The sequence below is a fragment of the Lepisosteus platostomus genome, chromosome 6 (assembly GCF_059453375.1).
Source record: "Lepisosteus platostomus isolate fLepPlt1 chromosome 6, fLepPlt1.hap1, whole genome shotgun sequence".
Classification (NCBI taxonomy): domain Eukaryota; kingdom Metazoa; phylum Chordata; class Actinopteri; order Semionotiformes; family Lepisosteidae; genus Lepisosteus; species Lepisosteus platostomus.
In genome coordinates, this window is record NC_142616.1 from 67,453,788 (window position 1) to 67,480,946 (window position 27,159).

Consider the following 27,159-nt stretch of genomic DNA (forward strand, 5'->3'; position numbering starts at 1 on the left):
CCTCTTCCTCTGCACCCGCCCCCTGCTCCATCCCTGCAGGCTCTGCGTGGCTCTTCCCTCCAGAGCTCTCCAGACTAACAGAAGAGTGATGTCTGATCAGCTGAACCTGGCTATGAGCTGTGAAGCCTGTGAAATCCCCTAGGCTCCGTGCCCCGTGACACTTTATGTGTAATCAGGCATCTCGTGTGAACAGACTGGTAGGCCTGTATTGCACCTGCCCTGACTCCTGCTTGTCTGCTCCGGGCCCCAGGTGGAGTGGCGCTACCTGCTGTCCGGCGGGACCGTGCAGGGCCAAACCCCCAAGCCGGTGGCGGACTGGCTGTCGGAGCGCGCCTGGCAGGACGTCCTGGGGCTGTCGGCGCTGAGCAGCTTCTCCGACTTCGCCGAGAGCTTCACGCACAACCTGGAGGGCTTCAAGAGGATCTTCGACAGCGCGGAGCCACACAGGTGCGCCGCCCGCACAGGATGTGCCGTGGTGTGATCGATTACAACGCCGAGCTCTGGCGAAAGCTGAAGCTTTGTGTGCTGGCTTGGTGGGTGAATTCCCTTAAAGCCAGCCTCCCTCAGGCTCGTTTCCAAGCACACCCCCTTAAACCTGCCAAGTCCGGGACTACAAACTCCCTGAAAGTAACGGGCCAGACCTATGAAGTAAATAGAGGTGAAGATTTTGGTTATTGTTCCTCTACGTCTCCTTTTTTGGCTACTGTTCCCCTGCGTTTCCTTTTAAGTGCTTGTCAGTAAGAGAAAATAAATCAAAACAGAGAATCGATCTTGACCAGGTCTCCTCTCAGGGGGGTCAGTTAAAAAGATAACACAAAAGATAATAATGGCCAGACGCCAGCTGAAGTTCTCAGGAGCAGAGCGTGAACGTATGAGTCACGTCTGTTCCGGGCTTGGAAAGTTCCTGGAAAGTTCCTGATGAATACAAATCTCATGATCACTGGCTGACCTGCACATTATTTAAATGCCTGGCTGGTAACAAACGTCAACAAGCCTCTAGTATCTTCATTCTTGACCTTGAGGGAGCGGTTCTCATCCCGCACCCATGTGGCTCTGTGTTCTCCTAGGGAGGCGCTGCCTGCCGAGTGGGACTCCCGGCTGGACTCTTTCCAGAGGCTGCTGGTCCTGCGCTGCCTGCGCGCCGACTGCCTGACCCTCGGGATGCAGGACTTCGTGTCGGCCCACCTGGGGCAGCGATTCATCGAGCCGCAGGTGCGCGCCCCACTCCGCTGGCCACGCACCGGGTCGAGCTGAGTCACGCCGGGTCGAGCTGAGTCACGCTCAGTCATGCTGAGCTGAGATGAGTGAATAATGAATAATGCTGTGGTGCTGAGGTGAGCTGCCCCATGCAGAATTGTGCTGAGTCGAGCCGAGTTGTGATGTGTCTCGCTGAGTCGTGCGATGCACTGGGAAAGGATTTTTGGTGACTGCAAGAGCCATCCATCAGTGATCACACTGAAGGGTTGTTTTCTGAGTCTTGGCCCTACCAAGGACGCCCTGTGCGTCATGTCTGAAGCAGGAGTGCTAGGTCCTTCAGGAGAGACACAAACCAAGGTCCTGCAGTCAGTGACTCTGCAGTGTCTCTGTTGATACCGATGTTTAACCCCCTGGTCTACATGGCTCCCTTGGAACAGAGAGGGCTACTGAGTGACAGTTTGTTAGCAATCAGTGGTCTTCTGAGAGCTGGGAGGCCCACGATTGCCGCTCACTCCGGTCGCGTTATTGATCGAGCCTTCTTTTCTCTGACGAGCGACCCTCCCTCATCGCCCCCTTCACCCTCTTCCTTGGCCTCCTCCTCTGCTGCAGACGGCGGACCTCTCGGCCGTGTTCAGAGAGTCGTCCCCCTCCACCCCTCTGATCTTCGTGCTCTCCCCCGGGACCGACCCCGCCGCCGACCTCTACAAGTTCGCCGAGGCCATGAAGTTCTCCAAGAAGCTGAACGCCATCTCCCTGGGGCAGGGCCAGGTGAGAACTGGGAAAAGTCCTGCTTGACCCACATCCTCCGAACCACCTGCTCCCGAGACAGAACAGGACAGAACAGAATCTTGTATGTTTTGTTTCTGTCACAACATCTCCGGTTATGAATTGTCCGGGTGCTTTCTGGACTGGATGCAGCCCTCTGTTAGGGCAACGCAAGGGTAAAGCCATTGAAAATGACGGGCTTTCTCCTTTCCAGGCTGTAGGTGATGGACTGCTGATAACAGCTTTTGTGTCTGACAGTGTTATTCGTGCCACAGCCCGGGGCTGTGCTTCACAGTGTGAAAGAAAGTGACGTCGCTGTGCTTGCGTACAGAGGGCTCAGACAGCTCCTCCTGCACTCTGTGAGGGAGATGTGAGCCCCTTGTACCCAGCACCAAGGGCGCGGTCATATTGTTCTTATCATGGTTGTGATATTTGGTGTGCAGGGCCCGCGGGCAGAGACGATGATGTACAGCGCCATGGAGAGAGGAAAGTGGATCTTCTTCCAGAACTGCCACCTGGCGCCCAGCTGGATGCCCTCACTAGAGAGGCTCATTGAGACCATTGACATCGACAAGGTGAGGCGCAGACAGGGGGCCAGGTGGACAGGCGGTAAGGTGGACAGGCTGAAGCATGCTCTGATGTGCAGACCGACCTGCAGACACACAAGCAGGCACAGCCTTATTGTCTCCAGAGTAGAACATATACCTTGCTCCTTATGGCATCCAACTATAGCAGGAGACAGAAACCAGTGTGGGAAGCACACTTTGTAGGACGCTGCAATGCCCGTTCAGTGAGCAGACTGAGCCCTACATACCAGACATCACCAGTGTAGGACAACCGCAACCTGTCCAGAATCGTCCAGACAGTGGAGCACAGTGGCAAGGTCAGCCAGGCCATCCTTGTTCTGCCGGTCAGCAGGGCCGGGCCTGCGATGACCCATGTGACTGTGAGCCTGTGCCAGTCCACCTGCCCCTGATGAAAACTGCCTCTCCTGGCACTGAGGGACTCACAGCCTGACAGTGGCAGAGGATTCCGACAGGGCGGGTCTTATAGGAAAGCACACATTGCCCTTGATCCCCTTTGTTCATAGAGGAGGGATACCATTAAGCTGAGCTGTTAGCCGCTGGCAGCTCCAGTGTGTGAGAAACAGCCGGTTCCAATTAAAAATGAAGAGCAGACAAGATCCTAGTGACTGTGCCTTCCCCCCGATCTCTGATTCCAGGTGCACCGGGATTTCCGCCTGTGGCTGACCAGTCTTCCCAGTAACAAGTTCCCAGTGTCCATCCTGCAGAACGGCTCCAAGATGACCATCGAGCCCCCCCGCGGCATCAAGGCCAACCTGCTGAAGTCCTACCTCAGCCTGACGGACGACTTCCTCGGCTCCTGCTCCAAGGTGGGGCGCGCTCGGAGAGCAGGAGCTCTCTCGGGGTCCCCTGCTCCAGCCACATGGATCACCCCATTGTCCTGCCCCTCTCCACTGCCCCCTCTTCCTTCCCTCTCTCTCTGTGTCTCTCTTGCTCTCTGCTTCTTCAGTCAGATCCCAGCCCTTATCTCACAATGCTCACACACTCCCTGCCTCCTTCACTCCCTTCCTGCTGGGCTGTGCTACTGTTCCCACTGCACGATTCTGTTCCTGCTCCGGTTTTTTGATGAAACGGTGTGGCACTTGCGCGCTGCAGCTGCTGCCCCGGACGTCTGCTTTGCTCCGGCTCACCCTGTGCTTTGTCGGCCCTCGCGCCGAGCGACCGTCTCGGCTGACGCTGTGTCTCCTCTGCAGGTGGGCGAGTTCAAGTCCCTGCTGCTGTCGCTCTGCCTGTTCCATGGCAACGCCCTGGAGCGCAGGAAGTTCGGCCCCCTGGGGTTCAACATCCCGTACGAGTTCACCGACGGGGACCTGCGCATCTGCATCAGCCAGCTGAAGATGTTCCTGGACGAGTACCAGGACATCCCCTACAAGGTGCGGCGGCCCTGCAGGATGAGCAGGCATCAGTCACCTCTCTGCCCGGTCCCTCAGTCCTGCAGCGCTGACCGGCCATTAACACATGACGTGATATTGATGGATGAGTGTGGAGAGCAGCCCAGGCACTGCCTCATACCCTCCAGATAATCTGTCTCACTCAGAATTCTCCTTCTGAGAATGAATTAATTAAATCTTAGGAAGAACAGGTCATATTATGCATCACACATGCAGACTAGCTCTATGTGATCAGTGAGATTATTTTTCAGTGCTTTAAGCAGTGTTGTATTAAACAGAAACATTAGAAAACAATGCTGGCAGTAACCAAACAATGGATTGGGGACAGTACAGATACAGTATGTGCGTGATATACCCAGTATCTTATCTTATTTGCAGTTATATGCACTGTGTGGATAGTGGCGACCAACTGTTGACTCTCTTGCTTGCGTGCTTCCCCTTGTTCTCCAGGTGCTGCAGTACACAGCCGGGGAGATAAACTACGGGGGACGTGTGACGGATGACTGGGACCGTCGCTGCATCCTCAACATCCTGCAGGATTTCTACTGCCCCGCCGTGCTGAACGAGGAGCACGCCTACTCCCAGTCCGGCATCTACTGCCAGATTAGCACCACCTTGAACCTGGGCGTGAGTGATCTCTGAGCCGCAACCTTCTCCTTGTGTGAGCTCAGCACAGCTACACTGTCACCCCCAGCGCTCTCTGACCCACAACCTCCTCAGTGTGTGAGCACAGCTACACTGTCACCCCCAGCACTCTCTGACCCACAACCTCCTCAGTGTGTGAGCACAGCTACACTGTCACCCCCAGCGCTCTCTGACCCACAACCTCCTCAGTGTGTGAACACAGCTACACTGTCACCCCCAGCCCTCTCTGACCCACAACCTCCTCAGTGTGTGAACACAGCTACACTGTCACCCCCAGCGCTCTCTGACCCACAACCTCCTCAGTGTGTGAACACAGCTACACCGTCACCCCCAGCACTCTCTGACCCACAACCTCCTCAGTGTGTGAACACAGCTACACTGTCACCCCCAGCGCTCTCTGACCCACAACCTCCTCAGTGTGTGAACACAGCTACACTGTCACCCCCAGCGCTCTCTGACCCACAACCTCCTCAGTGTGTGAACACAGCTACACTGTCACACCCAGTGCTCTGACCCACAACCTCCTCAGTGTGTGAACACAGCTACACCGTCACACCCAGCACTCTCTGACCCACAACCTCCTCAGTGTGTGAACACAGCACAGCTACACTGTCACCCCCAGCGCTCTCTGACCCACAACCTCCTCAGTGTGTGAACACAGCTACACTGTCACCCCCAGCGCTCTCTGACCCACAACCTCCTCAGTGTGTGAACACAGCTACACCGTCACCCCCAGCACTCTCTGACCCACAACCTCCTCAGTGTGTGAACACAGCTACACTGTCACCCCCAGCGCTCTCTGACCCACAACCTCCTCAGTGTGTGAGCACAGCTACACTGTCACCCCCAGCGCTCTCTGACCCACAACCTCCTCAGTGTGTGAACACAGCTACACTGTCACCCCCAGTGCTCTGACCCACAACCTCCTCAGTGTGTGAACACAGCTACACCGTCACACTCAGGTCTCCCAGCTCTCTGACCCACAACCTCCTACGTGTGTGAGCTCAGCACAGCTACACTGTCACACTTGGAGCTCCAGGGACACCTCAATTCTGCCTTTACTTCTGCTCAGCCACACCCACATCTCCCCGCCTCTCTCTGCTGCCCCCCTCTGTCCTGCTGCAGGGTTATTTGGAGTACATCAGGAGCCTGCCCATCAACGACACTCCCGAGATCTTCGGCCTCCACGACAACGCCAACATCACCTTCGCCCAGAACGAGACCTTTGCGCTGCTGGGAGCTGTGCTGCAGCTGCAGCCCAGAGCCTCGACCAGCGGGGGCAAGGCCCGGGAGGAGGTGGGAGCCTGGGGGGTCCCTGTAATAGGACAGGGGAGAAACTGGGAGGTCATTGCCCTGGGATAGTGGAGAAACTGGGGGACATTGCCTTGGTAGAGGGGAGAAACTGGGGATCTCTGCAAGGGGATAGTGGAGAAACTGGGGGTGACCATTTGTGGAAAAGGACTTTGAGATGAAAAGACACTATGAAACATAAACACTGAGAATGAGATCATCTGACATGGTGATCTGACACACTCGGGGTAAAAAAAAACCTGCATTGATTAATTCATTGATTGATAAGCAGGATTCACCTGTCCTCCTGCTGTAGTGCAGAAGCCCTGCAGTGTGAGTAAAAGGGAATGTTTCAGAACGGGCTGTCTCTCCTCTGCCTGAACGAGGGCTACTGAGCCAGGAATCTGCGTGGGATCAGAGCGTCTCCTCTCTCCTCAGATCGTGGAGGAGATCGTGGGTGGGATCGCAGAGAAGGTGCCCCAGCCCATTGACGTGCAGGAGGTGACCAGGAGGTACCCTGTCCTGTATGAGGAGTCTATGAACACTGTGCTGATCCAGGAGGTCATCAGGTGAGACACAGCCCCTGCTAGGGCCCCTGTGTGGGTCCTAATGCCCCAGTATGGTGACGGGGACACTATAATGTAAAAAGGCACCTTCCTTTGGATGAGATGTAAAACCGAGGTCCTGACTCTCTGTGGTCATTGAAAATCCCAGGGCGTTTCTCGAAAAAAGAGTAGGGGTGTAACCCTGGCGTCCTGGCCAAATCTCCCCCTGGCCTTTACCAGTCATGGCCTCCTAATAATCCCCATCTCTGAACTGGCTTGTCCCCACTGAGAGCTGGTGTGTGGGGAGTGTCCTGGAGCACTCTGGCTGCCGTTGCATCATCCAGGTGGGCTGTAACTTCGGTGCTGGTGGAGATTACCTGTAAAGTGCTTTGAGTGGAGTGTCCAGGAAAGCGTTACACTATATATAAGTATAAGGATTGTTATTTTTTCTATTAGTTGCCAGAATGCACACTTATCTCCGTCACATGCTCAGTCAAGTCAGGTCGGTTGACATGCAGCAGGTACAGACCGGCAATGTCGGGGCTGTGTGGCTCAAGACTGGGGTGAGCCCTTTTACTGGCTGAGCCACACAGCAGCCTGGTGCAGGGCACATCTCGGCAGAAATAGACACAGCATAGCAACTTACTCTCCATTGCATCAGTCACTGCTGCCACCTCCTCCACCAGGTGTGGAAGTACTGTAGAGGGAGTGGGATTTCATTTCAGCAGAGCTACAGTATGAGGTTTATCAGGCTTTATCTGTACACATTTACTGCTGTAGTTCTAAAGAGTAGGCCACCCAGAGACCTCTGGTCAGGCCTTTGAACAGGAGAGTGTAAGGCTTAAAGCAAGACCTACAGCTTATTCTCTCTCTCTGTTTCTCAGGTACAATCGCCTGCTGGGGGTGATCGCTCAGAGCCTCAGTGACCTGCTGAAAGCTCTGAAGGGGCTGGTGGTGATGTCCTCTGAGCTGGAACTCATGGCCAACAGCCTTTTCAACAACACTGTGCCACAGATGTGGAATGCCAAGGCAAGACCCCTGACCCCTGACCCCTGACCCCGTGCTTCTCTAGCCAAGGACTGGCATAGCTCAGAAACTTTGTCTGACCGCATAGTAGAACCATAGTGAAAAGACTGAACTCTGGGGCCCAGGGGGAGAGTGTTCAGGTGTAGTGTGTAGTGTGTTTAGGCCTCTCACTCTCGGCTCCACTCTGCAGGCTTATCCCTCCCTGAAGCCCCTGGCCTCCTGGGTGTCAGACCTGCTGCAGAGGATCAGCTTCTTGGAAAAATGGATCTCCGAGGGCATCCCTCCTGTCTTCTGGATCAGCGGATTCTTCTTCCCGCAGGCCTTCCTGACCGGGACGCTGCAGAACTTCGCCCGCAAGTCCGTCATCTCCATTGACACCATTTCCTTCGACTTCAAGGCATGTCTACACCCCGCTGCTGTCGCTCCAGTGCACGCGTCCCGGCCGCAGACCGTCACCCTCACAGTTTTTGTGTGGACCCCCCCCCACAGGTGATGAAGGAGACCCCCAGCGAGCTGGAGCAGCGCCCCGAGATCGGCTGCTACATCCACGGGCTGTTCCTGGAGGGGGCACGCTGGGACCCCGCGGCCCACCAGCTGGCGGAGTCCCGGCCCAAGGAGCTGTACACCGAGATGGCGGTGATCTGGCTCATACCGGAGCCGCACAGGAGGGCGCCCGGCACGGGGGTGTACCTCAGCCCCATCTACAAGACCCTCACCCGCGCAGGTCAGAGTCGGCCTCCGCCGCCCGTGACCGGAGGGCCCGCCCGTGACCGGAGGGCCCTGGTCTAGGCTGCGCAAGGAGTGGCTGAAGCGTAGAGGGGTTCGGTAAAATCGCCAAGTTATAAGATCAGATCACTTTATTGGCCATATCAAATTTCTTGCATTAGGAATTTGTCTTTTCACATACCCCAGCTTGTTCTCCGTGAGACTCATAGACACAGACGGGGAGAGAGAAGCTGGGGGTCAGAGCGCAGGGTCAGTCATTTATGTGGCGCCCCTGGAGCAGTTGGGGTGAAGGGCCTTGCTCAGGGGCCCAACGGAGTAGGATTCCTCTGCCGGCCGCGGGATTTGAACCGGCAACCTCCCAGCCACAGAGCCACCACACTGCCCATGGTTATGGTACAGAACACGAAAGGCAAAGCCGTACCATCAGGCTGGTCCACTTTGAAAACGGATCTCTGTGAAGCTGAGGAAGGCAGGCCAGCCTGAGTTTGGGTGGGGAATCGGGTTCCTGTGGACAACAGTGCTGCTGGGCCAGTAGGTGGCGCTCTGCCCTCTAGCCCAGAGAACCCAGGGATGCTGTGCTTTTGGGGATTGAGAAGCAGAACTGATTTTCTGATTATGTGTGATCTTTAAAGATTCCACTGCACTGAAACCCCAGCATCCTGGTTAAATTCCACTGGAGCCTCAGACCGGGCAGGTCCCAGTCCCCCCAGCAGTCCTGTTGCATTGGCAAGTGCAGCCAAGGAGAAGCCTCTATGTGAGCAGCAGCCTGTGGGGAGGTCTCTGCTCCTGACCTGAACTGGGGTAGCGCTGTTTCAAGCCATCACTCCTGCTGAGGACACTGTAAACCTGCAGACAAATCAGAATTATTCATTATCGTGCAAGTGCCCCTCGAAGATCTAAATCACTTTCTCGGCAGTCCTTCAGGTTTGTTGGTGTGGGAAGAGAGCGCTGACATACTGACTCATCTCCAGAGGAGCTCTGAATTTCCACCACGTCTGTCTGCCTGTCTGTTGTTTTTGGTCGTGAGTTTAGATAACAAATTGCTCAACGCTTCAGGCAGCAGAGCCTGAGGACAGCAGCCGGGGTCACAGTACTGTGCTTTTTCTCCACAGCTATCTCACAGCTTCTCAAGGCGGAGACAGTCTCTCTGTCTCTCTCTCTCTCTCTCTCTCTCTCTCTCTCTCTCTCTCTCTCTCTCCCAATCAGAACTGTGGGGAGACCAGATAAAAGAGGCCCGCTGTTTGCAGCATTCATGCACAGCCTGTCAAGGGCACCTTCTGTAGCAGCTATTTGTTCAGCATTCCTACGCAAGGTGTCTGTGTGTGTCTGTGAAAAATGCAGCCAGACTTCCATTTGTGTGGAGTCGCAGCCCACAGGCTCGGTCCCAGCCCAGCAGAAAGCCCCCGTCGCCTCTGGACGAACCGGCAGGGACCAAGCCTGGCGTGCTCACCACGCCACGCCACAGCGGGAGGTGTTTAAGAGTGTGGTCACGCTTGCTGCTAGCCTGTTTTCATGGCGACCCCAGCTGGCCAGCAGGTACCACCCCAGCTCAATTGCACTTTCCTTTTCTGGCCTTTCCGGCCGCTCGTGCCATGAGGAAATTCAGAACGCATGGTGAGACCCATTGCCCAGACCCTGGAATATGGAAAATATTACTATATTAGATTTTTCAATTTCAAGTAAAAAAAAAACACTTTACCCTTTTCTCAAATGGTCCGCTAGTCAATGTATTAAACAAGGTTTCTAGGTGGAGTCAGTTTCTCTTCAGAAAGGACCTGTTGCATTTGGTCCTCTCTCTGTGATTTCCTGCACACAAGTTCACCTGCTGGAGGATGATTTTCAAAGCCCATTTTCTCCAGTCCTAATTTTACTACTCTTTTTATAGCTTTGAAAACATATTCTGAGTAAAAAGAAAACAGTTTCTCTCTTCCGCTTCACATCCACATTCTTGCTGTGAGGGCTTCTGTGTAGCCCAGTAACCCAGACACAGCTGGTTCGGGCCTGAGCAAGTTTGCGGGTGACCAGGGCATGATACCCAGGGCTTACTGCAGAGCAGTGACCCCTGCGGCCCCCCTGGACACAGAGAGAGCTGCATCGTTCCTCAGGTCGGTGCTGGCCTGCCCTGGACTCTGAGCACCGCTCTGAGAGGATGGGTGCCCACTGCCGCGCAGGCAAGAGCTGTAGCCATTGCCTGACATTTAAAAAAAACAACTAAAACTGGACATTACAAGACACTTTTAAAAAGTTGCAATTGCATTAAAAAAACAGTGGACATAATCCATGAATCTACTGAAGAGTGTTCCTAAGACGAGTGCCCTTCTCCTCGACCTCGAGTCTCTCTCACTCCTCCTCTCTCTCCCTCTCTCCTGTCGCAACAACCCCTCATCTTCCCCCCACTGAGTGCCTTGGGATCTACTTTCACACTTGGAAGTGAGATCCTGAAGCAGCCCTGCCTAACCGGAAGGAGCTGCATGATCTCACGGTGCTCTCCGTGCCGTCATGTATCGGAAATCTGAAATGTGTCAGTTGCTTTTAACACTCTGTAGGTCGTGGGCAGTTGTTTCTGTACTGAGTTCAGCCCCTGGGCCTGAGGGCCTCTGCTCTGAGCTGCTCCTGTTTCTCTTGCAGGGACTCTGTCCACCACTGGTCATTCCACCAACTATGTCATCGCAGTGGAGCTGCCCACTGACAAACTGCAAAGACACTGGATCAAGCGAGGGGTGGCGCTCATCTGTGCCCTGGACTATTAGACCCATCAGCGCGTCTCCCACCTGTGCAGCACTGCGCAGAGACTCTGTACTCTCCACTGGTTTTCCTATCACCCAGAAGCAATTTAAATAAGTTTCAGATACAGGGCTTATTAAGGGAGGCAGCATGAGGAGGGCTTTTGTGCCAACATTAAAACACGCAAAAACATAAAGGTTATCGTCAGATTATTTAGTTTGATTTTTTTTTTTTGTAGATTCCAATATTTGTAAAGAATATAGTATTTTGGGCAGTGTTTGCACAGAGCATTGTGGTTTCCAGGTTGGAAAAAGGAGGAATCTAGACTGTTATGCACTGTAAACCAATATATTGTTGCAAAAGGATGTACAGTAACTTTATTGTTTTTGTTAATCTGAGTTTGCAGTGTACTGCAGCCCAGCAGCCTGTATTTCTGACATCTATACAAAGACGTTATTTTTAGCTCTGCTGAGCTCATTGGTTTGCTCTTCAAGCACTTCGGCTACCCTGTCCTGAAAGACACTTGAGGTGAGCAGCAGCCTAAGGCCTGAGGCACAGTGCCCCCTGTTACAGGCCTGAGCAGCCTGAGGCTGCTCAGGACACTCAGTGTCACTCCAGCTGCTGTTTGGTCTTTTGACCATTAGTCTTATTTATAGCTGACAGAATCATTCAAGTAGATTTTACATCTCATAAATATTATTCTTTTTCAGATGGGGAAATTAATTACTAAGATATTCTACAACTGCTTTAGGAACTGCGTGTTGACAGCTTCTATATTCCAGTATTCAGAGGCAGTAACTTTGTCTGCTTGTACTGTGTGCAGTACCTTCCCCCCCAACTGCAGTTCCTTGGTGTCTCTGATTTTTTTTAAAGTTCATAATTAATGTTCTGCAATTATTCTGCAGCTGCAGTTTATCACCAGCAGGTCTGGAATAAGAGCCAACTCTCGGAAAGTATAAGGGGGTGGTACTTGTTACCCCAGAGGTGACCAGAGAGTCTTCTCAATATGGAGATCTACATTCTTCTTTTTTCTTTGTTCGAGAAAGGCACCCTCGTCTATGCAGAGCCTCCGCTTTTAAGACAATTCCTGCTACGTTAGGCCATTCCAGATCTGCAATTTAACCTTCGATCCAGTCGGGACAATTAGATTACTGACACCTGGGGCTGCTCACACACCACTGCCACAAACCCAATTACAGTCAGACAGCACGAAGAGCAAGGAGTGGAAATTACTGAGGCCCTTCCCGCATGACAGCAGCCCTGACAACCAAACACCAGCTGATATCGGTTTCCTCGCCCTGCCACACGTTCGAGAGAGACGCCGCCGTGCGCGGTCGTCATAGTGCAGGAAGGCTGTGTTTGCGTTTGCGTTTGCGTTTGGATTTGCTACAGAGCCCAGGGCTGGTCAGAGGCGAGGAGCTCTGCTCTCCCGGTCCTGTACCACTCTGCTTCATGCTCCAGCTGTGCTGCTTGGGGAGGGAGGGGTTCCAGAACAGTGGATCCAGTTGTTCTGGAAGCACTGGGCTCCTCTGCCCCTGTAATCGTCCCTCCTGCCCTCTGGCGCTGGGGCTGTGATGAGGGAGGGAGCGAGGAGCAGGAAGCTGCCATTCTTTAAAGTGTCCCTCTTTCACAGGCTGGAAGAGAACAGCCAAAATGACAGAATCCTAGATATTCTAGTAGGGAGACATGGTGCATTCTGTTTTCGAATATGGCAGTAAGTTGGTTTTAAAATGCAAGCTCATTTCAAGTGAGGTTTCCTGGGACGTGACGCCAGCAGAGGGACCTGGAAGTGCTGAGGGAACAGAGACACAGGCCTGGGCTTTGCAACTGCAAACTGCCGCAGTACAGCAGCCAGGCCTGAACGAGCTCTGCGCCAGCTCGGCCACACACGCGTTCCGCTTCTCCTTTTGTCTCCCTCCTTCCTGTGGATGTGCAGAATGACAGTGCACTTTCTTTTCTCCTCGGGTCATCTGTCCAGGAATGTCAGCCTGTGCCAGCTCAGTGTTGACTCGCTGCAGCTCAAAGCCTCCTTTCCTGGCATGACAGGCTTGCGTAACGTCTTACAAAGCGTTTACAAGAAAAGCTCATTGCTCAAGGCTGAGGCACTAGGGAAAGGGTGGGATAACAGGCACAGCAGATTCTTTTACACATGATATTCAGGTGTTGTAAATGTTGTAGCTATTTTTAAAACAATTTTCGCACTGTCGTCCAGTCGCTTGGTTCAAGTCAGCTCTATGCCCTTAATTGATTAAGACAGTGATTCTCCAGTGGAGGAGCAACTAGCCTAGGTGTGGGAGGGCTAGAGAAAGCCAAAATATGTTTGGATTGCTGCAACAGCACCCCCCTGTGGCTAGGCAAGAGTAAGAAGAAAAACAGCCCACAACTCCATCTTTTTAACTCAGCTGTGACGTCTGCGTACACTGTATGTCACCTGCACAGGTCTCCCAAGGTGTGGTGTCAGCATTTTAAAACAAACAGGAGGAGCCCCTGTGTCCGCGCAGAGCTACAGGCCCGGTTCTGGCCTACCCCATAGTCCAGTTCTGACACCCTCTCGGCCTGCGGTGTGTTTGGACCTCATAAGACTAAGAGTCCCTGCCCCAGGCTTGTTGAAAGCAACACAGCCTGTAAGTATGACTAACCTCTCCGTTGCACAACGCCGGGGCCGCTGCACAGCTCCAGGGTGAGTGAGCAGGTTCCTGCAGTTAGTCACACCACCACAGCCCCCACAGCACTGACCCCTGGCCTCCATGATCTAGCGAAGGGGACCCATCTCGAGAGCGGCTAAGCGGTGAAGCACAGACACACCGAGAACAGACACCATTCAAAACGTTTCCAGGAGAGAGGAGATCATTCAGTCCTTCTATGCCAGCAGCCACATCACTCTGCAACTCACAACTGGTAACCCACTGGAGCCCAGCAGGTGTGAGCCTGGTCAGTACCTGGATGGGAGACGCCTGGGAAAGCTGAGGCTGCTGCTGGAAGAGGTGTCAGTGGGGCCAGTAGGGGGCGCTCTCACCCTGCGGTCTGTGTGGATTCTAATGCCCCAGTATAGTGATGAGGACACTGTACTGTAAACAGGCGCCGTCCTTTGTATGAGACATAAAACTGAGGTTCTGACTCTCTGTGGTCATTAAAAATCCCAGGGTGTTTCTCGAAAAGAGTAGGGGTGTTACCCCAGTGTCCTGGACAAATTCCCCCCCCCCCTGGCCTTTACCAATCATGGCCTCCTAATAACCCCCCTCTCTGAACTGGCTTCATCCCTCTGCTCTTCTCCCCACTGAGAGCTGCTGTGTGGGGAGAGGACTGGTGCATCATCCAGGTGGGGCTGCACACTGGTGGGGGTGGAGGGGATCCCCCTTACCTGTGAAGCGCTGTGAGTGGAGTGTCCAGAAAAGTGCTATATAAGTATAAGCAATCATTATTATTATTAATTATTCGAGCCGGTTTAGTAGGCAGTAGCTGATTGATCCTGGGATCTGGTCCAGCTGTTTCTGGAGAGGACATACAAGATGCACTGAGCGAAGAAACACACTGCGTTGGTTAAATTGCAAGAAAGGTACAGGCCTATAGTAATACAGTAGATACTATAGTAAAGGCCGCTCTCCCCCTCTCGGCGAGCGGGGCGCAGGGCTGACTGAGGCTCCAGTCCTGTCCCGGACACGCCGGTGTCTTCGGCCGCTCTCAAAGCGCATCGCTCATGGCTTCGCTTCGCGTCTCTCTCCCGGGAGGCGGCAGCGACACTAGCAGCGCGTTTCTTCGTGTCCAAAGCCCCGCTTTTCAACTTCCTTGCGCAACACGTTGTGTCGTTTTTTTTTTTTATTGTCGCTGCAGCTCCTCGGTGCGCTGCCGAGGAAACCGCTGTTGCTTCAGCCCGGGGTCGGGGCGGGGAGGGGGGTGGCAGGGGGAGGCGGGTCGCTGCGGGGCTGTAGTGCACGGACAGGCATGAGGACATTTTCTCCCAGGTCGTCCTCTGCGGGTAAGGCAGGAGCCGCCGGGCCCTGCGCTGCGCCTTTAAGAGATAAAGACCTTTTCCGAGGCTGAAGTCATCGCCGGTGACGTGGGGGAGGACTCGCAGAGTCCAGCCGGCGAGAGTCCCAGCGCTCGTCCGCGTCCCGCCGAGCCGAGCCGTGGGACTGCCGTGGGGTCGCGGAACACTCCTGCGTGCGCGTCCGGATCCCACACGGGGGCTCTCCCGCAATAGACTGGACAGCCGCCCCGCGGAAGGAGTCCCTTTCTCCGGTTTTTACCCCATAACTGGGTAGATTATACATTGTATACTGAGCTCCAGGTATCCAGCGTTTTATTTTGTTTTGTTTTTGTTTCACTCGCAAGTAAACTGAAACCGGTGACCTTTGTGAACTGTTTTAATTTTAATGTCAAGTTGGAACAGCTTGTGAACGCCAGTCGGTGTCTCTGGTTTCGGACGGTCATCTCGCACGCTCGGCCGCTCCGGGCGCCCCGCGGCTGCGGGGGGCAGGACTCCGGACCCCCGCTATGGATTAATCCGAAGGAAAGAAGGGAAAACGAGCCGTAGCCGACCCGCCGAGGACGCGCCTGGCAGGCGGCGGAGTTGCTGACGACCTGTTACACAGGGACGGCGAGAGGATCGAAGGCCGGTTCGTCCGACACCTCAAGGTGTCGATTTGTAGTAAATCGACTCTTTCTCTTCTCTTATACTGGCTTAGGCTCCGGTTTGCTGGCAGTTTCCTCCGAGTTTGTCTATTTTACCCCCAGCCTGGACAGATACATTTCAAATTCCCGCTGTGTGCGAGCGCGTGTGTTCAACACGTTCCGGCAGGATGAGCAACGGGAACGAGCAGGAGAAACCCCCAGAACCGCAGGCGGACCCGCCGAACCCGACCCAGACCCCGAGCGACGGCAGTGCGCTGTCCTCGGCCGTGTCCGGCCCCCCTCTCTTCCCCCTGCCCGGCCACCCCAAGCTGGAGTTCAGGAGGAACGCGGTGACGGACGACTACAAGGTGTCCAGCCAGGTCCTGGGGCTGGGCATCAACGGCAGGGTGCTGGAGTGCTCCGACAAGAGGACCGGCGACAAGTGCGCCCTGAAGGTACCGTGAGGCCGGTTCGGACGGGTCGGGGGCCTTTTCGGACTGGGCACCGCCAGAGCCGATAGCGCTGCTTTACAAACACGCTGCCTACATGGGGGGGCATGTTACTGTCGGCGCGGTGACGACATCTGCTCAGCGCGTCCCCGGCCGAGACCCAGTTAGCTGGCGCCGGCGATGTAGAAGGAGTTTCCATACCTGCAGGTGGCACTGATGGCACCTCCGTGAGAGCGGAGAGAGGTTATCACAGGCAGCGGAGCCGGGCTCGGTAAAAACAGAGCGCGAGTCGAGGGGAGGTCCCACGGAGGGCGCTGAGGTCAGAGCCCTCGTGGCCGTGTTCGCCGTGCGAGTTTCCGAGGTGGGAGGGGGGTCTGACAGAGCCACTTGCAGAGGGGGGCTTTATTTCCGGACGCCAGGAATGACCCGGGGTCAAGGGTGAACCCGTCGTGCTCCTCGCGGCTCGGCTTAGCGTCAGAAGCAGAGCCCTCTCCGCGCGGGTCACGCCGCGTGGGTGTAGAGCCACGGAGCGGGCGGTGACGTCACGGCCGTGTCACCACCTGTCGCGGTCGATCACGTGGAAGGAAAGGTCCAGCCGCGTTTGCTGAAGCTTCCCTGGACTGGGTGAGCGGATAATACATTTGTGCTCGCCGCAGCATCTTGTATACCGCTATCTGTTGTGCAGAGGTTGTCTGAAAGAGGCAGTGACGTGGTTCTCGCAGACATGTCACACAGAGAAGTGAGTGTGCCGGGGGCGGGGCGCTCTCACCAGAGGGCAGGGCCGCGGCACAAAGGGGCGTGTCACCCGCAGAAGGGGGCGGGGTGGTTGTGCTACAGGGCTGTGCTGTTGTGGCGGGGGGCGTGGTTACGGTGCCAGGGGGCGTGGTGGCTGCACTGGGGGGCGGGGCTCTTGTCTGTAGGTTATTCCCACTGGAGCAGGAGGAGAGAGGGGGATCACGAGGTGCATTAATCGCACTGCCGCGGTTCCCCTTCAGGGCCTGCAGACGCAGAAAGAGGGGTCCCGCTCGTCCGCTCTGCAGGCGAGGCTCTACGTGGCCCGACTCACTCTCGCCTGTCCGACCCCGGCCCTGCCTGTCCCCAGGGCTCTGCCATGTTCCTGACAGGAACGCCTTCCCGAACCCCCTTGAGGAATCTGCCCTTTCGCCTCTGCCAGGTGCTTGGCCAGTTTCCGTCTGAAGGCACTGTGTGACTCCTCAGGGATTGGTTCAGGATTGTGTGCTGCGGAGCTGTGCCCATGCCCCCTGATGGGAAGGAGGTTATCCAGCTGGGATGCGGTGTCATTGTACACACAGCGAACAGGACTGTGGAGCTCGCTGGTTCTTCGGGGCGGTCCGGCTGAAGAGCTTCCTGTTGCCCGCAGTGGTGTGGCCAGGAGCTCGAGAGGGCACAGCAGGGGGAGAGGTCGGCGTGCCAGCTGGGGGTGGGGGGGTGACCCGGCCAGGGTCCAGTCTGAGAGCAGCAAGGGCTGCAGCTGAGAGGAGGCTGGGCAGCCCCCCCCCGCCCTGGCGGCTAGCGGGACCCTGATCCCTGCAAGCCGATTCTCCGAAGATCTGCCGAGTCAGCAGCAGCAGTGCGGCTGAGGAGTTTATCCCAGACCCCCACGATCCTCGGCTTTATTTGTGCCCACACTTCCTGAACTGTCGCAGGGGGCCGAGACCGTATCAGCTCTGTCCAGCTGAGCAAAGAATGAAGGTCTAAATAGGAAACTGAAGTCCAAACCCAGAGGAGTCTGTCAAGGCCATGGGTTCGGGGATCAGGGCTCCCTCTGCCTGCAGGCTGCTGTGTGTCCGGTCAGCCCTGTGTCCAGATGTCCTCTCGGGCAGCCCGAGTGACCAGCAGGGCCCTGCTCAGGGCCCGGACGCTGGTGCAGGACAGCAGGAGCGCCAGTGCCACGGGTTCATCCCGAAGCGGTGCTGGTGACCGCCAGAGCAGGGGGGCACAGCAGAGAGGCTCAGGACCGAACCGGTCTGTAGCCCAGCCGCGGACAGTGACTTTCCTCTCGGCTGCACAGACTTCACAGGTCAGCCGAATTCCCCACATGTGACCGCGGCCCCCGCTGAAAGGCGCTCAGGGCAGCAGGAACAGCGCGGCCCCCCACAGCCCCCTCTCCGCACAGGGGCTCACAGCGAGACTCGTGGCGATGAAACCGGCCCGCTGGGTTCTGCAGCTGTTCTGTGTGCGCTGGCTGTCCACCCCCGGTGTGGTGCCGCACTCCTGCCTCCAGAGGAAGCCCAGCTGTGCGCAGGTGTGGGGGTGTGTGTGTGTTACAGCTCCTACAGGAGCTCGGAGAGGCAGAGCATTCGGAGCTGCTCCCACAGCCCCCGTAGGAATTTCCCATTCCCATAGGGCATGCTGGCTCGCCCGGATCGAGCCCTGTTCCTGGGAAGGCCAAGTGTCCGCCCCTGCCATCCCGTGTGAGCGTCTGGGGGGGCACCCCGCACAGACACCCCTCCTCTGCAGGGGACAGGTCAGGGCCGGAGTGGGGCTGTGTCTCCTCTCCTTCCCTTCCTCATCCCAGAGGCCTCTGTCCAGTTCTGCCGTGGGCCAGCCTGCAGGCGTCACCCCGGCCCCCCCGCTGGGCCCCTCGCCCCCCCGCCGGGCCCCTCGCCCCCCCCTGGGCCCCTCTCTGCTTCCTGGCAGCCGCAGGGGAGAGGAGGTGATGGAGGAGGCTGCTGTCCAGCCAAAACTCTCTTTAATTAAGCACGGTGAGCGATAGAGCTGGTTAACGGAAGTTGGCACGCTTTCCGGATTTAATCTGGTCTGGAAGACGGCCATCTTCGCGGCTCAGAGCAGGACTCGCTCGCTGTGTTGCTCTTTCCAGCTGGACCTCTGCCAGCCTGCTCCAGCAGCAGCTGCCCTGGCCGCGATCGCAGCGCCAGCGGAGGAGAGCTCATCACGGGAGTTACAGGGCGACCGGCGCGGGCCTGACGGTTCATTCAGGCGCCCCGCTTCGGGACCGGGCCCTCCGGGAGCCCCTCTCCGGACACGCAGGGCTGCGGTCTAAAGAAGCTGACATATTTCTGGTCTGAAAGAAGTGACTACAGAATGGATCCCTGCCGGCCTCCCCTCCATTCTCTGACCGCTTCTTCCAGGTCAGGGTTGTGGGAGAGCCAGGGTCTATCCCAGCAAGCAGCGGGCACAAGGCGGGATGCGCCCTGGACGGGGCACCAGTCCATCTCAGCGAAGGGTTTAAGGTTTTAAAATTGATTAGTTGATTAATTGAATGGTCTTGCTGTTAATCCAATGTGCTGCCGTTGCACCTGCACAGCAGCTGGAAGCTCGCGCGTTAAAGAGCAAGTAAACTAAGTGCCTGGTAGCTGAAGACAAAACAATAAGTCAGATTGTCCTCCTGAGAAGGGTTGGACCTGGAGCTGGTGGAGCTCCAGGCTCTGTGTTCCTGGGAAAGCGATCTCTCCCAGCCCCCCCCGGGCCGGGCTGTGTGTTTATAAATATCCTGCCCCCATCCTGACCTCCAGCCAGGACAGACCAGCCTGCCTGGCTGCCTCTCCACCCAACACTGAGGGCTCACACAGGGCTCCTCTAGGAGCTCTTACTGGGGTGCCTTCTCCCAGTGTCACTGAGCCCTTACTGGGGTGCCTTCTCCCAGTGTCACAGAGCTCTTACTGGGGTGCCCTCCCAGTGTCACAGAGCTCTTACTGGGGTGCCCTCTTAGTGTCACTGAGCTCTTACTGGGGTGCCTTCTCCCAGTGTCACTGAGCTCTTAGTGGGGTGCCTTCTCCCAGTGTCACTGAGCCCTTACTGGGGTGCCTTCTCCCAGTGTCACTGAGCCCTTACTGGGGTGCCTTCTCCCAGTGTCACAGAGCTCTTACTGGGGTGCCCTCTCAGTGTCACTGAGCTCTAACTGGGGTGCCTTCTCCCAGTGTCCCTCCCAGAGGCCTGTCTGTGTGGTCAGTGTTTCCTGTGTGCTGGCGCGAGGAAGTGGGTTCTGGAGGAGAAGCCCAGGGCAGTGTGGAGAGCACAGCGCCCCCCCAGCTGGGAACTGCGCCAAAGCAAAGGAAAATGCAGCCTGGATTTTCCGCAATAAACTGGTGGAAGATGATTTCCAGCTCTAAGGAACTCCGGGGCAGGCAGACTGGCTGGGGACTGTGTGTAAACACTGCCGGTGTCTGCCCAGCAACCTCTACAGCCTGAATCACGGCCCGCGCCCGCTGCACCCCGCCAGCTGCTCTCTCGTCACGGAAGGAGACAGCGCGCCAGGGCCACTGCCCGCCCAGCGGAAAGACTCCGGGAGAGGAGCAGCGCTGGGACAGGCTGGCCAGGTGTCGCTGTCACACTGGGGGGGCAGGTGTGCGTCGCTGACCCCCCCTCCGAGTCCGAGTGACACCAGAGCTGTGGGTGTTTCCTGTGTGGAAAGATAAACCCCTCTATAAATATATATATATATTCTCTGCTCTCCGGGCCGGCGGGGGGGCTGTGTTTCCTGTGGGGGCGGGGGGCGGTCCAGAAATACCTGCTCGCGGCCCTGCTCCTATTCTGGGAGGAGGGGAGTGTGCGGCCTGTGCCTGCTGTCCCCATCAGTTAGAGAGGGGCATCACACACACACATGCACCCCTGCATACTTACACTCACATCTACACACACACATGAACACACTTGCACATCTGCACATGCACACACAAACACACACATGCACGCACTCCTACACACACGCACGCAGCAACACACACACAAATAGACAGAGAGGGACTCCAGCCCTGGTCCTGGGCTGCCCCAGTCCACTTTCTTCCAGGTCCCCCACGATTCTGACCATTTGCAAGTGATCAAGTTATTGTTGAGGGAAGTACTTTGCTGAGGGGGGCTCTGTTCTTGGAGAGGTGAAGGATCCTCTTGTCTGTGATCCAGAAGACCCCTGAACGAGTCCGCTTGTCCAGTCAGCTGGCCAGCAGGGCTCAGGTCAGCCGCTCCAGCTCTGTAGACACTGCCGGTGTCGGCCTGCGGGACGGTCACAGAGCCCGGCCCGGGACTCCAGCTGCAGGGGGGCGGTGAGGTTGGGCGGGGGCTCTGATGCGTGGGTGCGCTCTCGCCCACAGATCCTGTACGACAGCCCGAAGGCGCGGCGCGAGGTGGAGCTGCACTGGCGCGTGTCCGGCGGCCCGTACATCGTGCGCATCCTGGCGCTGTACGAGAACATGCACCACGGCAAGAAGTGCCTCCTCATCATCATGGAGTGGTAGGTCTGGCCCCTGACCCTGACACCTCCCTGATGACGCCCTAACACTGACACCACACTCACACCTCCCTAACACTGACGCCTCCCCGACACCTCCCTAACGCTGACACCTCCCTAACGCTGACACCTCATTAACAATGAGGCCTCACTAACACTGACACCTCCCTGACACCTCCCTAACGCTGACACCTCCCTAACACTGACGCCTCATTAACAATGAGGCCTCACTAACACTGACACCTCCCTGACACCTCCCTAACGCTGACACCTCCCTAACACTGACCCCTCATTAACAATGAGGCCTCACTAACACTGACACCTCCCTGACACCTCCCTAACGCTGACACCTCCCTAACACTGACCCCTCATTAACAATGAGGCCTCACTAACACTGACACCTCCCTGACACCTCCCTAACGCTGACATCTCCCTAACACTAATGCTCATTAACAATGAGGCCTCACTAACACTGACACCTCCCTGACACCTCCCTAACACTGACACCTCCCTGACACCTCCCTAACACTGACGCCTCCCCGACACCTCCCTAACAAAGACGCCTCCCTAACACCGACGCCTCCCGAACACTGACACCTTCCTGAGGCCATTCTTGACTCGCACACACGCACAGCTGACCCTGAAGCCACTCTGACGCCATCCCGACCCCGACACCACTGATGCCAGACTGACTCCACTCCGCCCTCAGAGCTGCCCCAGCGTGGTTGCGCCCTGAGCCATCTCGCGCACAGCCAAGGCAGCTGTGTGAGCAGGTAGAACAGGGAGCATACCGGGGCAGGCGGGCCCACTGCTGTGCTGTTTGTGTTTCAGTATGGAGGGCGGGGAGCTGTTCAGCAGGATCCAGGTGCGGGGTGACCAGGCGTTCACTGAGAGAGGTAAGGGTGAGCCAGGCCTTCTTTCCTCTTTCACAAGGACAACTCGTGTGTCTTTTTTTAAGCCAGTGTGCACCTGTACAGACATAGCGAGACATGTTTTCAAGTTTACATATTGCAGTATGGGGCAGGAAACTGTGTGAAGCATCAACACAGTACAGCAGAGCTACCATCCAGCGTGTCCTGAGACAATAGGAGGAGTGCAGGAGCAGCACAGTGTCCTGAGACAGCAGGAGGAGTGCAGGAGCAGCACAGTGTCCTGAGACAGCAGGAGGAGTGCAGGAGCAGTGCAGTGTCCTGAGACAGCAGGAGGAGTGCAGGAGGAGTGCAGGAGCAGGGCAGTGTCCTGAGACAGCGGGAGCAGTGCAGGAGCAGGGCAGTGTCCTGAGACAGCAGGAGGAGTGCAGGAGCAGGGCAGTGTCCTGAGACAGCAGGAGGAGTGCAGGAGCAGCACAGTGTCCTGAGACAGCAGGAGGAGTGCAGGAGCAGCACAGTGTCCTGAGACAGCAGGAGGAGTACAGGTGCAGCACAGTGTCCCGAGACAGCAGGAGGAGTGCAGGAGCAGTGCAGTGTCCTGAGACAGCAGGAGGAGTGCAGGAGCAGGGCAGTGTCCTGAGACAGCAGGAGGAGTGCAGGAGCAGGGCAGTGTCCTGAGACAGCAGGAGGAGTGCAGGAGGAGTGCAGGAGCAGGGCAATGTCCTGAGACAGCAGGAGGAGTGCAGGAGCAGGGCAGTGTCCTGAGACAGCAGGAGGAGTGCAGGAGCAGGGCAGTGTCCTGAGACAGCAGGAGGAGGACAGGTGCAGCACAGTGTCCTGAGACAGCAGGAGGAGTGCAGGAGGAGTGCAGGAGCAGGGCAATGTCCTGAGACAGCAGGAGGAGTGCGGGAGCAATGCATTGTCCTGAGACAGCAGGAGGAGTGCAGGAGCAGGGCAATGTCCTGAGACAGCAGGAGGAGTGCAGGAGCAGTGCCGTGTCCTGAGACAGCAGGAGCAGTGCAGTGATGTGAGATGTCAGTCATTCAGCAGGTGAGAGGCGGGAACAGATCTCAGGATCAATAGGTACAGTGTCCACAGGCGAGCGTGGAGGTGGTGCTGGAGTGTTGTTGTGCTGTGTAATAGTTTTCTTTCTGTCTTCCCCCAGAGGCATCGGAGATCATGCGACACATCGGCACAGCCATCCACTACCTGCACCACATGAGCATCGCTCACCGAGACGTCAAGGTGACACGTCGTTCTGCGAATGCGGGATCCTGTGGTTGTGCAGTGGCCACCAATAATCAATCAGATTACTTTATTTTCAAGCCCTGGAAGAAAGGGAGTTAATTCCCACTCCCACCAACAAAGGAGGTGACACATTTATGAGGAAATTGTCTGAATGTGTTTAATGACCAAAAACAATGGCCTCTGGGGTCAGAGGTCAGGGGTCAGGAGACAGGAGAATGCAGACTATATAGCCCTGGGCTATATATCCAGGTTCTCCCTGTCTCTCTGCCTCCTTCCCTCGATCTGTCGGTGAAGCTGTGGACTTCTCCCTGTCTGATTCCCAGCCGGAGAACCTGCTCTACACCACGAAGGAGTCCAACGCTGTCCTCAAGCTGACGGATTTCGGCTTCGCCAAGGAGACGACGCTGCACAACTCTCTGCAGACGCCCTGCTACACGCCGTACTACGTTGGTGAGTCGGCAGGAGGGAGACGTCTGTGCGTCTTCCTGTCCGTGTTTCAGTGGCAAGCACCCTTCGTGTCTGAGTCGTGAACACGCAGACTATTTTATCGCGGGCGGCGGGGGGTGTGGCAGTGAGCAGTGCTCCCTCACAGCTCGTAGGCCCTGGGTTCGATGGACCGCTCTGTGTGGAGTGTGGACACGTGATTCTCCACAGGTCCACGAGGGTGCTACAGTTTCCTCACACAGACGTGCTCCCAGCATGCATCCTGGAAGGGCTCCGGGCTGCCATAACCCTTACTGGGAACAAGTGTCTTTCTGATTGATCAATATGATCATATTGACTCATTTAGATTACGAGAAAGGTTACAGGCGAGAGGAGGCCTTTTGATTTATTAGTTAATTAATCCATGGATCTCATCCGACTGTTTCTTAATGGCTGCCAGAATATCGGATTCAACAACATGGCAGGGTATCTTATTCTAGACTCCCAGACCCCAGCGCTTCACAGATTTGCATGTTGCGTCTGTTTCCATACATTGATCTAATGGATCTACCTGCGTGTGTTTCAGCTCCGGAGGTGCTGGGCCCGGAGAAGTACGACAAGTCGTGTGACATGTGGTCCCTCGGCGTGATCATGTACATCCTGTGAGTGCTGGCGTGTGCCCCTTGGCGTGTGACAGGCGTGTGCCTGAGATCAGGCGTGTGCTGGCAAGAGTTCCAGCTGAACGGATTGCATGGAGGAGTTTCACACTGACGTGTTCTGTTAGCCCTGGATGAGCCCATTTCTCTTCTGTAAAAAGTGTTCAGCGCTGTTAAATGTAGTCTTGTGTCACTCCTCTCTCTCTCTTTTCCCAGGCTGTGTGGATTCCCTCCCTTCTACTCCAACACCGGCCAGGCCATTTCTCCCGGGATGAAGCGCAGGATCAGAATGGGCCAGTACGAGTTCCCGAACCCGGAGTGGGCTGACGTGTCCCAGGAAGGTACAGCACTGCCTCCCTGCCCCCAGCCCTGCCCGTCCACAATCCCGCCCACAACCCTTCACAGCCACACCCACCCCCAGCCCCATCCAACAACCCGCCCCCAGCCTCAGACCCACCCCCTTAGCCCCACCCCACCTCCCAGCCCCTCCCTCCATATCCCCACCCCAGCCTCAAACCACCCCCCCCATAGCCCACCCCCACCTCCTAACCCCTCCCACCATAGCCCCGCCCCAGTCCCCCAGCTCCACCCTCCATAACTCCACAGCACAGCATCGATTTCAACTCGTACAGAGAGAAGATAAGCGAAAGCACAGCAGACGCTGGCCGTGGTTTCTGTCTGGGTCCTACCCACCCTCTGTAGCTCCAGGTACACAGAACCAAACCAGCCTTCAGTGAAGCCTCTTCCTCTCTCCCCAGCAAAGCAGCTGATCCACCAGCTGCTGAAGACGGACCCCAGTGAGAGGATGACCATCTCGCAGTTCATGAACCACCCCTGGATCAACGTGAGTGTCCCCCTTAATTCTCCCAGCACCCCTTATTCACAGGCAGTGAGTGTCCCCCTTAATTCACCCAGCGCCCCTTATTCACAGGCAGTGAGTGTCCCCCTTAAGTCACCCAGCGCCCCTTATTCACAGGCAGTGAGTGTCCCCCTTAAGTCACCCAGCGCCCCTTATTCACAGGCAGTGAGTGTCCCCCTTAAGTCACCCAGCGCCCCTTATTCACAGACAGTGAGTGTCCCCCTTAAATCACCCAGCGCCCCTTATTCACGGCAGTGAATGTCCCCCTTAAATCCGCCCCCCCCCCCTCCTCCGTCTGTTCTGAGCGTGCTGCAGCTGTGCCCTGGAGGGGTGACGGACTAGCGCCCCCTGCTGTCTGTTCTGAGCGTGCTGCAGCTGTGCCCTGGAGGGGTGACGGACTAGCGCCCCCTGCTGTCTGTTCTGAGCGTGCTGCAGCTGTGCCCTGGAGGGGTGACGGACTAGCGCCCCCTGCTGTCTGTTCTGAGCGTGCTGCGGCTGTGCCCTGCAGGTGTAACAGACTGCCTCTCTGTCTTCCAGCAATCCATGGTGGTGCCGCCCACGCCGTTGCACACCACGCGCGTGCTGATGGAGGACAAGGAGATGTGGGACGACGTGAAGGTGGGTCTGGAGGGCAGGAAGTGATGTGTTCCTTCCTGTTCCTCTCGCACTGCAGGTGGTTTGTGTTTCTGAATCAGGTTGGGTTTCCATTGAAGGGCTTGGTCAGCAGGGTTAAGGGACACTTCTTTATTGCGGCTTTTGGACAAACCCGCACTGAGCCTGTGACCACCCGGGACCACAGTGGACAGCGTTTGAAGGGGTGAAGTCGGGGCTCCTGTCCAAGTAGGGGTTCAGGCAGGGCTTGTGGATCCAGAGTGAACGGAGCTGCTGGCCTGTGATCTACTCCCAGTTTAAAAGGCAGCAGGTCAGGAGGGTTTCAGCTCCTGCGGTTTCACAGTACAGCCACTAGAGGGCCATGATCTTACCAGCTTGCCTCTGTTCATTTTTTCTATTTGTCTGGCAGCCACCTTGTCCGGGGGGGACTCTAAAACACACGGACACAGGAATACAGGAGTGCTGAGATGAGAATGTGCTTTGTCCCTGTAATCAACTCCCACAGTCCAGCATCAGGAGGTGCTGTTTAGTTTCACCCAGTGTTTGCTAATAGTGAAACGTGACAGCGATAACGTGGTCTCTGTAGCCTTTAAGGTCCAGGGAGAGAAGGGAGAGCTTTGCATGTTCTGCTGGCACTGTGGCCCTGCGGGTGTGCAGCTCAGTTCCAAGGTGACCTGGCAGTGAAAGGAGCTAGATAACCCCCAGCGGACCTCACCGCTGCCTGTCTCCCCAGGAGGAGATGACCAGCGCCCTGGCCACCATGCGGGTGGACTATGACCAGGTGAAGATCAAGGACCTGGACACCTCCAGCAACCCGCTGCTCAACAAGCGCCGGAAAAAGGCGGCAGCCGGAGGGGGCGGCAACACCGTCTGTAACAGCCAGTGAAGAAGGGGGAGCGGTGGAGAGAGGAGGGGGGCGCAGCACTGTGCGGAACAGTCGGGGGGAGTCCAGGATGGGGGCGCCAGCGGCTGTCGGCACAGCAGCAAGAAGACTCCGGATTACAGAGGACAGAAGTCGGAGAGCTCTGGGCTGCGGACGAGCTTGTAACAGTTCGCACCACAGTTGTGGTGAGCTCCTGTCCGTGTGGGCTGAGCTGGTCTGTCTTCTCGGCTGCGGGTGTCTACGGGGCTCCTGCGCCCCCCCCGTGAACCCCCTCCACACCCCGATCTACAGAGCCCCCCCCCAGGAGGCGAGATGAGTCTCCCAGCAGCACCAGCACACAGCGCCGGGCAGGGCCCAGCCCCGGCACACCTCAGAGAGGATCTGTTTTATTTTTATTGTTTCTGCTCCTTTTACAGAAATAAAACCCCTAAAAAAAACAAAACAAAC

The 27,159-nt window shown here is 56.5% G+C and overlaps 2 protein-coding genes across 2 annotated transcripts in view; both read left to right on the forward strand.

The window, feature by feature from the left end:
* The window catches only part of dnah1 (dynein, axonemal, heavy chain 1), a 60,810-nt gene extending 49,552 nt beyond the window's left edge, over positions 1–11,258 (forward strand). The window contains exons 67-79 of the mRNA XM_088637167.1: positions 251–447; positions 1,068–1,212; positions 1,807–1,965; positions 2,406–2,537; positions 3,185–3,355; positions 3,740–3,919; positions 4,388–4,564; positions 5,708–5,878; positions 6,311–6,441; positions 7,302–7,446; positions 7,634–7,840; positions 7,933–8,167; positions 10,798–11,258. Of these exons, the coding sequence (XP_088493293.1) occupies positions 251–447; positions 1,068–1,212; positions 1,807–1,965; positions 2,406–2,537; positions 3,185–3,355; positions 3,740–3,919; positions 4,388–4,564; positions 5,708–5,878; positions 6,311–6,441; positions 7,302–7,446; positions 7,634–7,840; positions 7,933–8,167; positions 10,798–10,919 (2,172 nt within the window). The 3' untranslated portion in view covers positions 10,920–11,258. The remainder of the gene's footprint in view (positions 1–250; positions 448–1,067; positions 1,213–1,806; positions 1,966–2,405; positions 2,538–3,184; positions 3,356–3,739; positions 3,920–4,387; positions 4,565–5,707; positions 5,879–6,310; positions 6,442–7,301; positions 7,447–7,633; positions 7,841–7,932; positions 8,168–10,797) is intronic.
* Positions 11,259–14,799: 3,541 nt separating this feature from the next.
* mapkapk3 (MAPK activated protein kinase 3) lies at positions 14,800–27,158 on the forward strand. The gene is made up of 10 exons (XM_088637166.1): positions 14,800–15,959; positions 21,026–21,165; positions 21,994–22,058; positions 23,197–23,276; positions 23,603–23,729; positions 24,289–24,364; positions 24,575–24,699; positions 25,117–25,202; positions 25,755–25,835; positions 26,563–27,158. The coding sequence occupies exons 1-10, from the start codon at positions 15,693–15,695 to the stop codon at positions 26,713–26,715; spliced, it is 1,200 nt and encodes a 399-aa protein (XP_088493292.1). The 5' UTR covers positions 14,800–15,692; the 3' UTR covers positions 26,716–27,158.
* The last annotated feature ends 1 nt before the right edge of the window (position 27,159 follows it).